Source organism: Python bivittatus, unplaced genomic scaffold, assembly GCF_059951505.1.
Source record: "Python bivittatus isolate LINGU-HERP-01145 unplaced genomic scaffold, Pbiv_v1 ctg000700_np1212, whole genome shotgun sequence".
Lineage (NCBI taxonomy): Eukaryota > Metazoa > Chordata > Lepidosauria > Squamata > Pythonidae > Python > Python bivittatus.
The window spans coordinates 37451715-37465362 of NW_028277098.1; the positions used below are offsets into that span (position 1 = coordinate 37451715).

Consider the following 13648-nt stretch of genomic DNA (forward strand, 5'->3'; position numbering starts at 1 on the left):
ATGGAGGAATGGGCCAAAATACCAGCAACAGTGTGTGAAAACCTTGTGAAGACTTACAGAAAACGTTTGTCCTCTGTCATTGCCAACAAAGGATATATAACAAAGTATTGAGATGAGCTTTTGATATTGACCAAATACTTATTTTCCACCATGATTTGCAAATAAATTCTTTAAAAATCAGACAATGTGATTTTCTGGATTTTTTTCCCCAGTTTGTCTCTCATAGTTGAGGTATACCTATGATGAAAATTACAGGCCTCTCTCATCTTTTTAAGTGGGAGAACCTGCACAATTGGTGGCTGACTAAATACTTTTTTGCCCCACTGTATATATCCTTTCTCTGTGGCTGGATTTACTTTGCCCAGATTTGATAATGGTGATTTTTAATGTTTCCTAGGTACAGGTTTCATTTTTCCAAGACACTCTCATTGTCACAAAAAGTACTTCTTACCCTGCAGTTTAAAAAATAACTAAAGTATTCTAACATGATTCTTTGGGAGAGCATAAAACATGCAACTGGTAGCCCACAAACTAGCCTGTAACCTGTTTATAGCATCAAGCAAGAACAACCTCAAATGTATACATTTATATATGCAGTAGGAAATTTCCGAACCACAAGCCAGATATTCCCATTCAATCCTTCAGTGTTCAAATGGGGTGCTTTCATCAACTCCTTTTGCAGATGCAAAGAAAAAAGATTTCTTCACCACCATCATTTCCTTTCTAACTTTGATTCTAGCTTATGTAGATTGGATATACCTCAAATCTTCCACAAACTGTGGGGTGAAAAGGAAGGCCAAAGGTCCATCTATTTTAATGTTCATATTTCCTAACAAACTTATAAACTAGGAATAGGCAACATAGTGCTTGTAAACTCTCTTATAAACAGGCATTTTAAGTGCCCAGTGTCTCCCTGTCTCACCTGAGATTCTGAAAAAGATTCTAATAATAAAATATGTTGTTGGGATGCTATAAAGCAAAAGACCAGCCTTTAGCATAAAATAAGAAGGAAAAGGCAATACACAAATACAGGTAATAAATAAATTATAATAAATATATTTACTTGCAGCAATGCCTTTGAACTCCACAAAAAGGTTGGTAGAAAGCATTATGAAAGTCTAATTTGCCTTTTGAAAACTTGTGTCATGTGACTGGCAATACCAATTATGACAGCTACTTTGCAAATGCTCTCACCACATTCCAAATATGCCTCCGGCCTAAAATGTCCTCTACTCTCGTAAGCTGTGTTATGATTTAAACTTCTTTTAAAAAATACAGAGCCAACCAGAAGTTTCAATGCCTCACAGACATTATTTCACAATAACTACCATTAATTAAAGACTTTGTCATACTTAATATCAAACTTTAGTTTGTCATGGAGCTTTTGTTAAGCCGTCATGGTGCCTTTGTGACTGAGGCAGCGTATAAACTGATTAAATAAATAAAATTAATTATTATTAGAATTGCTATGTGACATATTTCAGTGGACTAAATAGGTGGGCTATTTCATATCTTTCTTTACAGACAGATATGAAATAGCCCACCTATTTAGTGCACTGAAATAGGTCACACAGCAATTCTAATAATAATTAATTTTATTTATTTAATCAGTTTATATGCTGCCTGAGGATGTTTTTCCTAAAATCAAATCTCTCAAAATATGGAAAATAAAGTTCTTAACAGCAGAGCCAGAAACAAAGCTTTATTTGTTCATTCTTTTCCCTGTTGGAAGTGTTGCTATATCTTATAATGTTATCAATTTTGTCAAAAAATTCTGCAATTCCTAATAAGTGCAAAAGAAAATTAGCAGAAAGGGCATTTTAATCTGAAGACCCTCTGAAACAAAAGAAAATGACATATGCAACACAGTCACACAAATAAATGTTCTAGAAACTTCAGCTCATACTGGATATAAATAAATATTTACTTTTTGTTTATATCCTTATATATATTATTCAGAATATAATGATACCAAACTAGTCACTATGTACACCAATACTTTAACATACAAAGTATTCATATATTATAAAGTTGCCTTTCAATTATCCATTTCTAAAATACAGGTCCAACTTCCAATCAAAACCTAACACTAAAGAATTCCGTTCCATTGGCACAGAAAACTAACCAACATCAACTTTATCTCCAGACAACATTCCATACCTCCAACAATTTGTTCTGAAACTCCAGATTTCATTTAGGATGTGCTCAAAAAAGGCTTCCTGGCAAATTTCAAACTATGGCAGGATAATGCAAGGAGAGGTACTCCTTCAGGTAATTCCAATCTAGGGAATTTAGGTATTTATGCATTAAAGTTAACAAACTGAATTGCAGTCAGTTCTGCTCTTAAAGGACTAATGTTATACAATCTAGCCCAAACAGTTGGCAGCAATTAACCAACCTTGACTGATCTCAAAATCACCAATCTGGTTAAAACTTAGGTAAGAGACTGCCAAGAAAAGACAGGGAAGGCTAGACAGGGAAATAAAAAGAAAAAAAAACTCAAAAAAATGAAGTGGCGAATTACTTCTATAGTTATCAAAGGTAGCAATAATATGTTCATAAAATTACCAAAATATGAGTTCACCTAAAGATTTTATCTATGTCAGTGTTTCTCAACCTTCGTAACTTTAAGCATACTGTATGCGAAATTCTGCGAGTTGAAATCCATACATCTTAAAACTTGCTAAGGTTGAGAAACACTGATTTATGTCATCAAATCCTGACTGTATTTTGCACAAGCAACTATCTCTAAACCATTTGCAAGGAGGGCCCTACCTGGAGCAGATTATAAGGCTATCTGAGAAGTCATCAGAGCATGAATACTGTGGGCAAGCTACCTTTACTCTGGAATAGGCTTATATGAAAAAAAGCATTCCACATAATTATCATCATCAAGCTCTGGTCACACCTATATTGTTCTGTTTCGTTTTATTGCATTGCAAAGGGAAGGCAAGGAAAGTGTATGTGTCTGTGCACACAGAGTGTTTTGAGGTCCCAATTTTGTCAAGTAGTTTTAAGTTGCCAAGAAACCAATAAGAATGATCAAAGTTGCACATCTCCTGTGACTCTCTTAATAAAAGTTATTAATCAGGGCAAACAAAGTCAATTCAGTGCAATTTGGGAAAAAGCTGAGATAAAATGTTCTAAATAAATGACAAAACTGATTTTTAGTATCTTGAGTTGAAATTTTAATATCTTAGGTTGAAATTTGGAGAAAGAACTTGACCTTAAAGAGAAAAATTCAATACCACTTTCCTTTTTGCAGCTCCCCATCTGCTTCCATAGCTTGCTGTTTCCAATAAGGGTAAAGTCCAATATAGGAGAAAAGTAGAAGAAAACTGAAGGGAGAAGAGTTATGGATTGAAGTTTCCCAACTTTCTGCAGTGCTCTCAAACTGGTTGCAATTGTAGACCTGATCTCTAAATGTCTTATGCTAATCCTTCACATTGTTTACATTGGAGGAAATTTTTGTTTTATTGGAAAAAGAAAGCAAGAACAAAAGAAAAAGCCAGGAAGAATAGCAGATTTTTTTAGAATCTTAGCAGGGCACTATATTTACCAGATGGTCTGTTATAGCACTTTGAGAAACCAAATACAATTTCTTTTATCCAGTTTTTATTCCAGTAACGTACAGCAAAATAGCATTTTTATTATGGGTAATGGAGCAATGTAAACAAAGAAATATTTTTAGTAGATTAAATGTACTGACCAAAGATTAGTAAGATTCTCAGTAACAAATAGTACTTTCTTTGGATGTAAGTATTCCATTATTCATTTGTGCCTCACAGATTTCTTGCATTGTTATTTATACTTTGCACCGTTCCATATTATTCTCTTGATTAATCACACAACATGGCAACATTTCTAATACTATGCTCTAAAATTAATTAACATTTCCTTTATTGTAATACACTAGAATAGTTATACAATTTGCCATATATTTGCATGTCAGAAATGAACAATAAGTATTCCTAGGCAAGGGGATGAAAATATGAACCCTTCTAATATGATAATCCAAGACCACTATTCCAACTTTAAAACTATGACTGGCAATCTGAATAGCTCTACTCCTCCAACTTTCTATGAAGTTAATTACTCATTTCTTGGATCTCAGACTGTATTTGAAATTAAACTAGGCAGGGGCCTTGAGTTTGCATGCTTGTGTGTTCATTTTATTCATAAGCAATGATAATGGCAGAGGCTAAACTGGGAAAGTCACTAATAATTATAACCATGAACAACCCCCTTTAAGCAAATATGAGTTCTTTCCTATTCAACTGTTCACTAAGTAAATGGAACAACAAGCCCATGCCTTCTTCACAGTCCAAATTCAGTCTCGAAAACCAAAAGAATTCACCTTCTTTCAACTCTCAGGAATTCCTTAAACAAAAAAGCAGAGCAGACACTAATGTACATATAGCCATTGTAACACTGTGTTTTGTTGAAGCAATCCTATAGTAGCATTCAACAATTTCAACAATAGCTTTCTCTTTGCCTTCTAATCTTTAAGAGCCTGTGTGCACATCCACAAGATTAAATCTGGAAATCAAAACTATATGCCAGGTTTACATTCTGGTATCTACAAGAGCTTCTCTATATATTGCAAATTTCAAGTATTTAAATTCTTGCTTACCAAAGGCACATGTACATAATAGCAGAAACCAAATTTTTAAATTAATAAGTCTAACTCACTTTATTTTCTCCACTGCACCCACTGTTGTTATCATTATCTTCACCCTCACCCTCCTCCTCCTCTTCTTCCTCTTCTGGTAGTGGTACAGAACCATCATAACCATAAAGGCTAAGAAGCTCATGAATTGGCATATCACCTTCCTAAAAAGAATTAAAACAGGACATAAGAATTTAACCAATTATATACCATTGTGGGATGACTAATCAACAGTGGCAAGAACTGCTCCTTGGAGAGTACAGGTCAAACTTTATAAATCTACAGAGAGAGACTTCAAGTGTATGTGTTCTTTTTTATAGCAGAAGAGGCAGGATGGGATACTGATGCAGTCTGATATAACAGCACAGCAATCAGGTACAGGGAAAGCAGGATGGAGCAATCATTCCATTTGGTACATTTTCCACTCTGTGTGGTCAGGATACACTAACACACACATATACACACTCACTACTCAATTTGATAATAGGAACAAGCAAGAAAAGCTACAAGTGATGGGTGACTTATGTTATATTTAAGTGATTTTGAACAAGTGAATGCTAGGCAGAAGGACAACAGACATCAAATTATTGCAAATAGGAGAGAATGTCTTTTGAATGAAGCAACAAACGTATACATAAATGTACAGTTATAAGCATTTTGCAGAAAGCTAGCTTTATCTTTTTACACACTCATTATATGGCTGAATTAATGCCATATAATTAGTGCAAAAATTGAATGTGCTATAAGAATGTATTCATTCCAATAGGTAATTTTCCAGCCTGAAAAATATTTATGTAGGCCAGCAATAGTTAACATGTTGTACACATAACACACATGTACTGTACATACACATACTATGTGTACAGATTAAATACAAATACTTGCATAAGTATTATACACAACACACATGTTCACACACACAACTGCAGAGATGAAAAAATAAAATATTAAAGAGCAATTCGAATAAAGCAAATAAAGGGAATTCAAAACTTGACTGCATTTTCCAAGTCTCATTAATTCCAAGGCTCTGAAATGCAAACAGGTATTGGTTCAAGGTTTTTTAAAAATACCTTTTAGATGATGATTTCACAAGCTACTAATTTGTATTCAATAAAATAATATGCAAGCTAAATATATGCCATCCAATCATATGAAAATTACCCATAACTGTTCATAATATATCCCCTGAGCAATTTCAATATTGATCAAGCTACCCATAGAACTGAGTATATGCAATATCTTTAACATGTACTAGCACTTTATCTGTACTAGGCTTTCACTGAAAGTCAATACTTCTGACCTTCACTGTCTATTTTATGAGCAGCTGACATCTGACTGGCATGCAGGCTCCTTGCTCCATTAAGAAGCTGCACCACTGATGGGACACACATTTCCATGGTGACACTTGCTACATAAATGATGAGGAACACTCACATGGAACTTGTAATGTTCTCATAATCTCACAATCACTCCCGTTCTCCAGGCATATTCATTTGACTATTTCTTTGATTTCAAGAAGACAAAGTAATTATCTAAGAAATCAGACATGCAAACAACCTAAATATATTTCACTTCAATCTAATATAACTAACATATTGTATATTTTCAAAAATGTGCATATATAACAAGATTTAGTAGTCATCAACCTAGTTCTAATCCCATATCTGCTGATACAGTTAGTCAATAATCAAACTACCTTCATCCTTACATGAAACACAAGTCTGAAATAATAAGCTGTACTATTTTCAGAGGGAACCTTTTTCTATCTACTCATTTTGACACTGACTTTTTAAAAAACTTACCCAGCAGCTAGTATCTTCAACCTTGTTAACATAAGAACTGTCAATTCCACTTACTAAAGAGCATCTGTGATTACTTAAACATGGAGACCTATTTAAGTGCAGCTGGATTTTTATATAGTAATCAACAATGGGAAAATAATTGTTTACTTGCTTCTTCATCCCAACAGTCCCAAGAATGGCCCTGGATGCAATTTAAACATAACAGTGCCAGTGTTTACTGTTTTCAAGATCATCAATCTCTTTTTATCCTTTTGCTTTTTTTAGTATCTTGCTTCATGAAGTGATTTGAAGATCTTGAAAGGTTGCATTCTGGTCTAAAAAGGTTATCTCCCTAAAATGGAACTTTTTATGGCCAATTGGGCTTACTTTTTTAGAAAATAAATGCACCTAAAACCCCTTAATCAATAGCTTAGATGGAAATACTTTATACTAAATAAAGCCTATATAAACTTTGTACAGTATTAGAAATAGATGACTGAATTTTCAATAATGTTTAATATCTGTGAAAGACTCTATGAATTAGGAATATGGAGAATACTGAACTATTGTTCAGCCAATTGCTACAAAGTATTTTATATGTCCTTCTAGGGGATATGGATACATTAAGTTTTAGTTTATTTCTATTATTTTTCAAACAGCATTTTAAGTGTCCCATTTAAAATAACTTTGCCAAGATATTTCAGTTATATGAGTACTTACAGAGTTCTATTTTCCCTTGGATGATGCACATTTCAGGAACATTACCATAATAATAAACACACGCACTCATCATAAAACCTATCACTAAATAAAAACAGAGTACACCATATGTGGGACAATGTTCATATATTGTGATACATAACAGGGTAATTATTCTGAAGCCACTACTTTACTGTAATTTTGAAAAATGTCTATGTACTTTCAGGCATTTGCAAGAAGAATATGCACATACAATATTTGAGTTTAAAAAAAAATATTTACCCTTGTAAGATCTTCTATTTCAGAACTGAAATTTGTTTCACCTTCCATCATTTCTTCCTCTTCTAATGTTCGTTCATCATCAAAATCATGGACCAGCATGTCTGCTGTTGGGTCAAATTCATGGTCATCTGATGTTGCAGACCCTCCTATAATTTGATTAATAACCACAGAGTTGATCATCTCATAGATTTAAGTATAGTATTACTACATGATTGCAAAAATCAAGAATAGGTTAACAATTAATTAACCTAATTAAGGTTAAGCAAAATAATACAGTACTTGAAGAAATCATAAGACAAAGATACAGTGGGGCAAAAAAGTATTTAGTCAGCCACCAATTGTGCAGGTTCTCCCACTTAAAAAGATGAGAGAGGCCTGTAATTTTCATCATAGGTATACCTCAACTATGAGAGACAAACTGGGGAAAAAAATCCAGAAAATCACATTGTCTGATTTTTAAAGAATTTATTTGCAAATCATGGTGGAAAATAAGTATTTGGTCAATATCAAAAGCTCATCTCAATACTTTGTTATATATCCTTTGTTGGCAATGACAGAGGTCAACCGTTTTCTGTAAGTCTTCACAAGGTTTTCACACACTGTTGCTAGTATTTTGGCCCATTCCTCCATGCAGATCTCCTCTAGAGCAGTGATGTTTTGGGGCTGTCGCTGGGCAACACGGACTTTCAACTCCCTCCAAAGGTTTTCCATGGGGTTGAGATCTGGAGACTGGCTAGGCCACTCCAGGACCTTGAAATGCTTCTTACGAAGCCACTCCTTCGTTGCCCGGGCAGTGTGTTTGGGATCATTGTCATGCTGAAAGAGCCAGCCACGTTTCATCTTCAATGCCCTTGCTGATGGAAGGAGGTGTTCACTCAAAATCTCACGATACATGGCCCCATTCATTCTTTCCTTTACACGGATCAGTCGTCCTGGTCCCTTTGCAGAAAAACAGCCCCAAAGCATGATGTTTCCACCCCCATGCTTCACAGTAGGTATGGTGTTCTTTGGATGCAACTCAGCATTCTCTCTCCTCCAAACACGACGAGTTGAGTTTAGACCAAAACGTTCTACTTTGGTTTCATCTGACCATATGACATTCTCCCAATCCTCTTCTGGATCATCCAAATGCTCTCTAGCAAACTTCAGATGGGCCCAGACATGTACTGGCTTAAGCAGGGGGACACATCTGACACTGCAGGATTTGAGTCCCTGGCAGCATAGTGTGTAACTGATGGTAGCCTTTGTTACTTTGGTCTCAGCTCTCTGAAGGTCATTCACTAGGTCCCCCCATGTGGTTCTGGGATTTCTGCTCACCGTTCTTGTGATCATTTTGACCCCACAGGGTGAGATCTTGCATGGAGCCCCAGATCGAGGGAGATTATCAGTGGTCTTGTATGTCTTCCATTTTCTAATTATTGCTCCCACAGTTGATTTCTTCACACCAAGCTGCTTGCCTATTGCAGATTCAATCTTCCCAGCCTGGTGCAGGTCTACAATTTTGTTTCTGGTGTCCTTCAACAGCTCTTTGGCCTTGGCCATAGTGAAGTTTGGAGTGTGACTGTTTGAGGTTGTGGACAGGTGTCTTTTATACTGATAACAAGGTCAAACAGGTGCCATTACTACAGGTAACAAGTGGAGGACAGAGGAGCCTCTTAAAGAAGTAGTTACAGGTCTGTGAGAGCCAGACATCTTGCTTGTTTGTAGGTGACCAAATACTTATTTTCCACCATGATTTGCAAATAAATTCTTTAAAAATCAGACAATGTGATTTTCTGGATTTTTTCCCCCAGTTTGTCTCTCATAGTTGAGGTATACCTATGATGAAAATTACAGGCCTCTCTCATCTTTTTAAGTGGGAGAACTTGCACAATTGGTGGCTGACTAAATACTTTTTTGCCCCACTGTAGCAGAGTAATTCTACTCAGAATTTTTCTTCATTATCAAACTATAGTGCTATGCCCTCAGCCTTGTTCTAGCAGAAAACTATAGAGGCGTGACATTTGCATTCCCCACTGTCAATCACTATCCTGCAAAATGTAATGGATTTTACACATTGTGAGGCTGTTCTTGGACAGTGTCAGAATAAGGGGGAAAAACTACTTTAACATTGATACAGCTAAGGATCATTTAAGCCTGTCTCACTTGGGCTGAGGATGAGATGAGGGAAGTATCATTGGGACATGGCAAAAGAAAGATGTTGCAAGTGTAAGTTTGTGGCAAGATTAGGTGCAAGTGGACAATCTCAGAAGCATGTCTTGATGGGCTTAATAAATTTTACCCATGGATATAAAATTCTGTTGTAAATTCTAAGAACTTTTATTTCCCATAGTAAAATAATATATAGGAAATACATCCCAACAGTCAAAATTAGTTATAAACCTCCTAGTGCCTATGCTCACAAAATGTTACTTTCTCACAGAACAGTGTAAATTCAAACTTCCAGATTGGGGGGACAGGAAAAAGAACAGATAGTCTCCATAAACAGACTTCAAATCTTTAATCATGGAAAATTATGTATAACATTTATATAGCTATACTTTGTTCTGGCCAATTATAGCTGCAGTTAAAGAGTCCTTTATGTAAGTAGAAATGCTTTCATTTTTATTTGCAGCATAAGTGAAGAGGAACAGTTCCAACTATTCCACTATAAACTATATATGACATTATCTGAAAGGCTCCCTTCAACCTCAGGTGAATATAAACGATGACCTGCAACATAAGGGGGGAGAGAACACTCTGTTATGCAAACATAACTCTGCTTTTAATTATTTAGATACTAACCACATGGTAAAACATTCCAGCTAGTGGTGGTCCTCCTATATATGCTTAAAAATAGAAACTATGGCAGTTTGCACTCTCTTCAATATTGAGCTGAACTTCCTGGCACATTCTCCTTCTATATAAAAGTAATAATTGTTGTATGCCACCCAGAGTCGCTTTGTGTGAGATGGGTGGCTATATAAATGTGATGAATGAATGAATGAATGCATGCAAGCAAACAACTACAATCTGTACTCATTCAGTGCAGGACTGGTGTTTCTGCTGGTGACTGGTGATAATACTGATAAAGTATCTGGTTGCCTGCCTCCTGCAGCAACCTCCTCAGCCCTGATCCCATTTTATTTTATTTTATTAGTTTCAATTTAATTCAGTGTAGTGGAATGAGTAGTGCTTTTAGTTAGCTAAAAAGAGAAAGATTCTCCTACCCATTGCCTTGCTTTTTAAAATAACCTCCTTTTTAGTCTAAAACATTTATCTTGGGTGAATGTTTAAGAACCTGACTCATCTCTCCCAGTAACTATAACATGGCATTAGGGAGTCAGAGTTTTCATGTATCTCTTTCTTGCCATTCAGTGGTCCCCACAGACTTTTACAACTTCACAGCTTGTAACTTCTGGATTTACTCTGAATTCTGTATTGACAGAACCTAAACTGGGAAAAAATTGTAGACACTTCTTTTAAACATCAGCCAGCCTACAATGAAGTGACATAATTTACTGAGTAAAATGTGCTTTACTCTGTACATATGACTAAACCACCTCAACATATTTCTGTTGTACTGATTAGTCACTTCCACATTAATTCATCATCAATTCATTCCTGACTCTATCTCTTCTTGTTTACTATGCACGCTTTTTAAGTAACCCATTCTTATTGCACTCAGCTTGCTTTTAGGTTTTCCCCAGTTATAACTTCCGTACAGCCAAGTGGCTAAAAATATGTTCTTATAGACAAGCCATTTCTTCTTTCACCACTCATTTCTCACAACAAACATATTACCCACTATGTTTTCACCAGGATTTGCACATATTAACATTTTATACCTATTTCCCCAACCTTAGTAAACATTCTATTTATATAAATTCATCTACAACAGTGAGAAAAAGTTTGTGAGTCTTTTAAAACTATTTGTAACCCTGCAGTACTATGACCTAAAATGTGATCAGAGCTTCATCTAAATCCTGCTAATGAAGTGATTTTGATTAAACAATGCCCAAAAACAGTGTACCATTTCATGTTTTTACTGAACACAATAAGCCAATATTCAGAGTCTTTATTTAGTAACTTTGGGTGGGGGTAGAAATATAATTAATTTCCTTCAGAATGTATGAGTGTATGTATGTATGTATGTATGTATGTGTGTGTGTGTGTATCCTTTAAATTTATTAATTGGTGGTACCTCCTTATTAGCAATGACTTAAACTAAACATTTCCTGTACCTGTTGATCATTCCTGTATTATCAGCTTGAAGTATTTTGGCCCATTCCCACTTTAACTCTGATATTTGTGGGCTGTCTTGTATGAACTGCTCATTTCAGGTCATGCTGCAACATTTCAATTGAGTTAAGATCGGAGCTTTGACCTAGCCATTCCAAGTTACAAAATTTCTTCTGCTTCAGCCATTCTGTTGTAGCTTTACTTGTGTGTTTAGGGTCATTGTTGTGCTGCATGACCCACATTTGTTTAAGCTTCAGTTCACAGATAGATACCCTGATAATCTCCAGTAGAATTTTCTGGTACAATCCAGTATCCATTGTTCTTTCAGTAATTGCAACTGTCTGGACTCTGAGACTGCAAATCAGCTCCAAACTATGTGCCATGTTTCAGAATTATGATTAGGTTCTTCTGTTGAAATGCAGTGTTTCATTTTCTGTAAATAGAACATTTCTCACTAATAATCCAAAGTCCTATTTTTGTTATAGCTATCCACAGAACATTGTTCCAGTAGTCTGCTGGATCATCCAAGTGGTCTTTGGCAAACCTGAGAGAGTAGCAATGTGCTTTCTGGAAAGCACTGGTCTCGTCCCGTGCACACCACTCTTGTTTTTCTCATGGTGAACTCATAAACATTATGACCTCAAACAATGCTAGAATGGCCTGCAAATCCTTTAGAATCACCCTGGGTTCTCTTAGACCTATTGGGATATTGTACATCTTGTTCTTGGGATATATTTTGTTCTCTATTTGTACACTACCTGCCTGACCTCGGACTGATGATAGCTGAAGTCTTTGACAATGGTTTTGTAATCCTTCCCTGCCTCATTGGCATTAACTCTTTTTTTCTGAGGCCCATGGGGAGCTTTTCTGATCAAGGAGTGATTCATTTCCACCAATCTGTTTCATGAAAAGTAGACTCCAGTGGTGATAACCAATATGCTTTTTTAACATGGAAGGTCCTCCCAAACTCACACCTAATTGCCATCTCAGTGACTGGAACATCTGATCCCCTTAAGAGATTTGATTATCCTAGAGTTTAAACTTAACAAAGTATGGTCAGAGACTCAGGGCTTCACATAGTTTTTCCAAAGAAGGAAGTGAATATTGACTCAATGTGTTTGATAAAGACATGACACAATGTACTGTTTTATGTTTTGTTGGTTTAACCAGAATATATTAACAGAATTTAGTTCTAAACAGTTCACAAACTGTATTTGCCCTAATTTCTGTCATTTATATATATATTTTAAATCATACACACCATTTTACCTGTCAGATAGAAGTATCTTGGTCTCTCATACAATTTTCAAATCTGTACTCTTCATTGCATTAAACAGTCTATTTAATATTCATTGCGAGTGATTCCTATTCTCAGCCAACAACATGGCATCATCCACATACCAAAAGCACTTAACATTTACTGCTGTAGCCAAAACACCTCTATTATCACCACAAGCATCCCTTATATATCCATCAGTACATTAAACAACCAATAGAACATCACACATTCTAGTCACCCTCAGCTCAGTGCTGAATTATTCACTAAGCATTCTATTTATTCTCATGCCTGCTTTACTTTCACCATATACAGGTAGTCCTCAACTTACAACCACAATAGGGACCGGAAAATTTGTTAAGTGGTGCAGTCGTTAAGCGAGGCATCACATGACCGCACCCAATTTCATGACATTTTTGCAGCGGTTGTTAAGCAAATCACCATGGTCGTTATGAGAAGCATGTGGTCATTAAGTGAATCACATGGTTCCCCATTGAATTTGCTTGTTGGAAGCCAGCTGGGAAAGTCACAAGACTATCACATGATCCTGGGACGCTGCAACCGCTGTAAATACAAGCTGGTTGCCAAGTGCCCTAATTTCAATCACAAGACTGCGGGGATGCTGTGATGGTTGTAAGTGCAAGGACTGGTTGTAAATCATGTTTTTCAGCACTGTTGTAACTTCAAACAGTTGCTAAATGAATGGTTGTAAGTCGAGGA

General features: G+C 35.9%; 1 protein-coding gene across 3 annotated transcripts in view; it reads right to left on the bottom strand.

Annotated features, from left to right (window-relative positions):
- The window catches only part of MIER1 (MIER1 transcriptional regulator), a 59537-nt gene that overhangs the window by 26693 nt on the left and 19196 nt on the right, over nt 1-13648 (bottom strand). For 2 of the 3 annotated variants that reach the window (XM_088153896.1, XM_088153895.1), the window contains exons 3-4: nt 7432-7577; nt 4693-4833 (exon numbers count right to left, since the gene is read on the bottom strand). In XM_088153896.1, the coding sequence (XP_088010022.1) occupies nt 4693-4833; nt 7432-7577 (287 nt within the window). The remainder of the gene's footprint in view (nt 1-4692; nt 4834-7431; nt 7578-13648) is intronic. The other variant, XM_088153897.1, reaches the window with a different exon arrangement.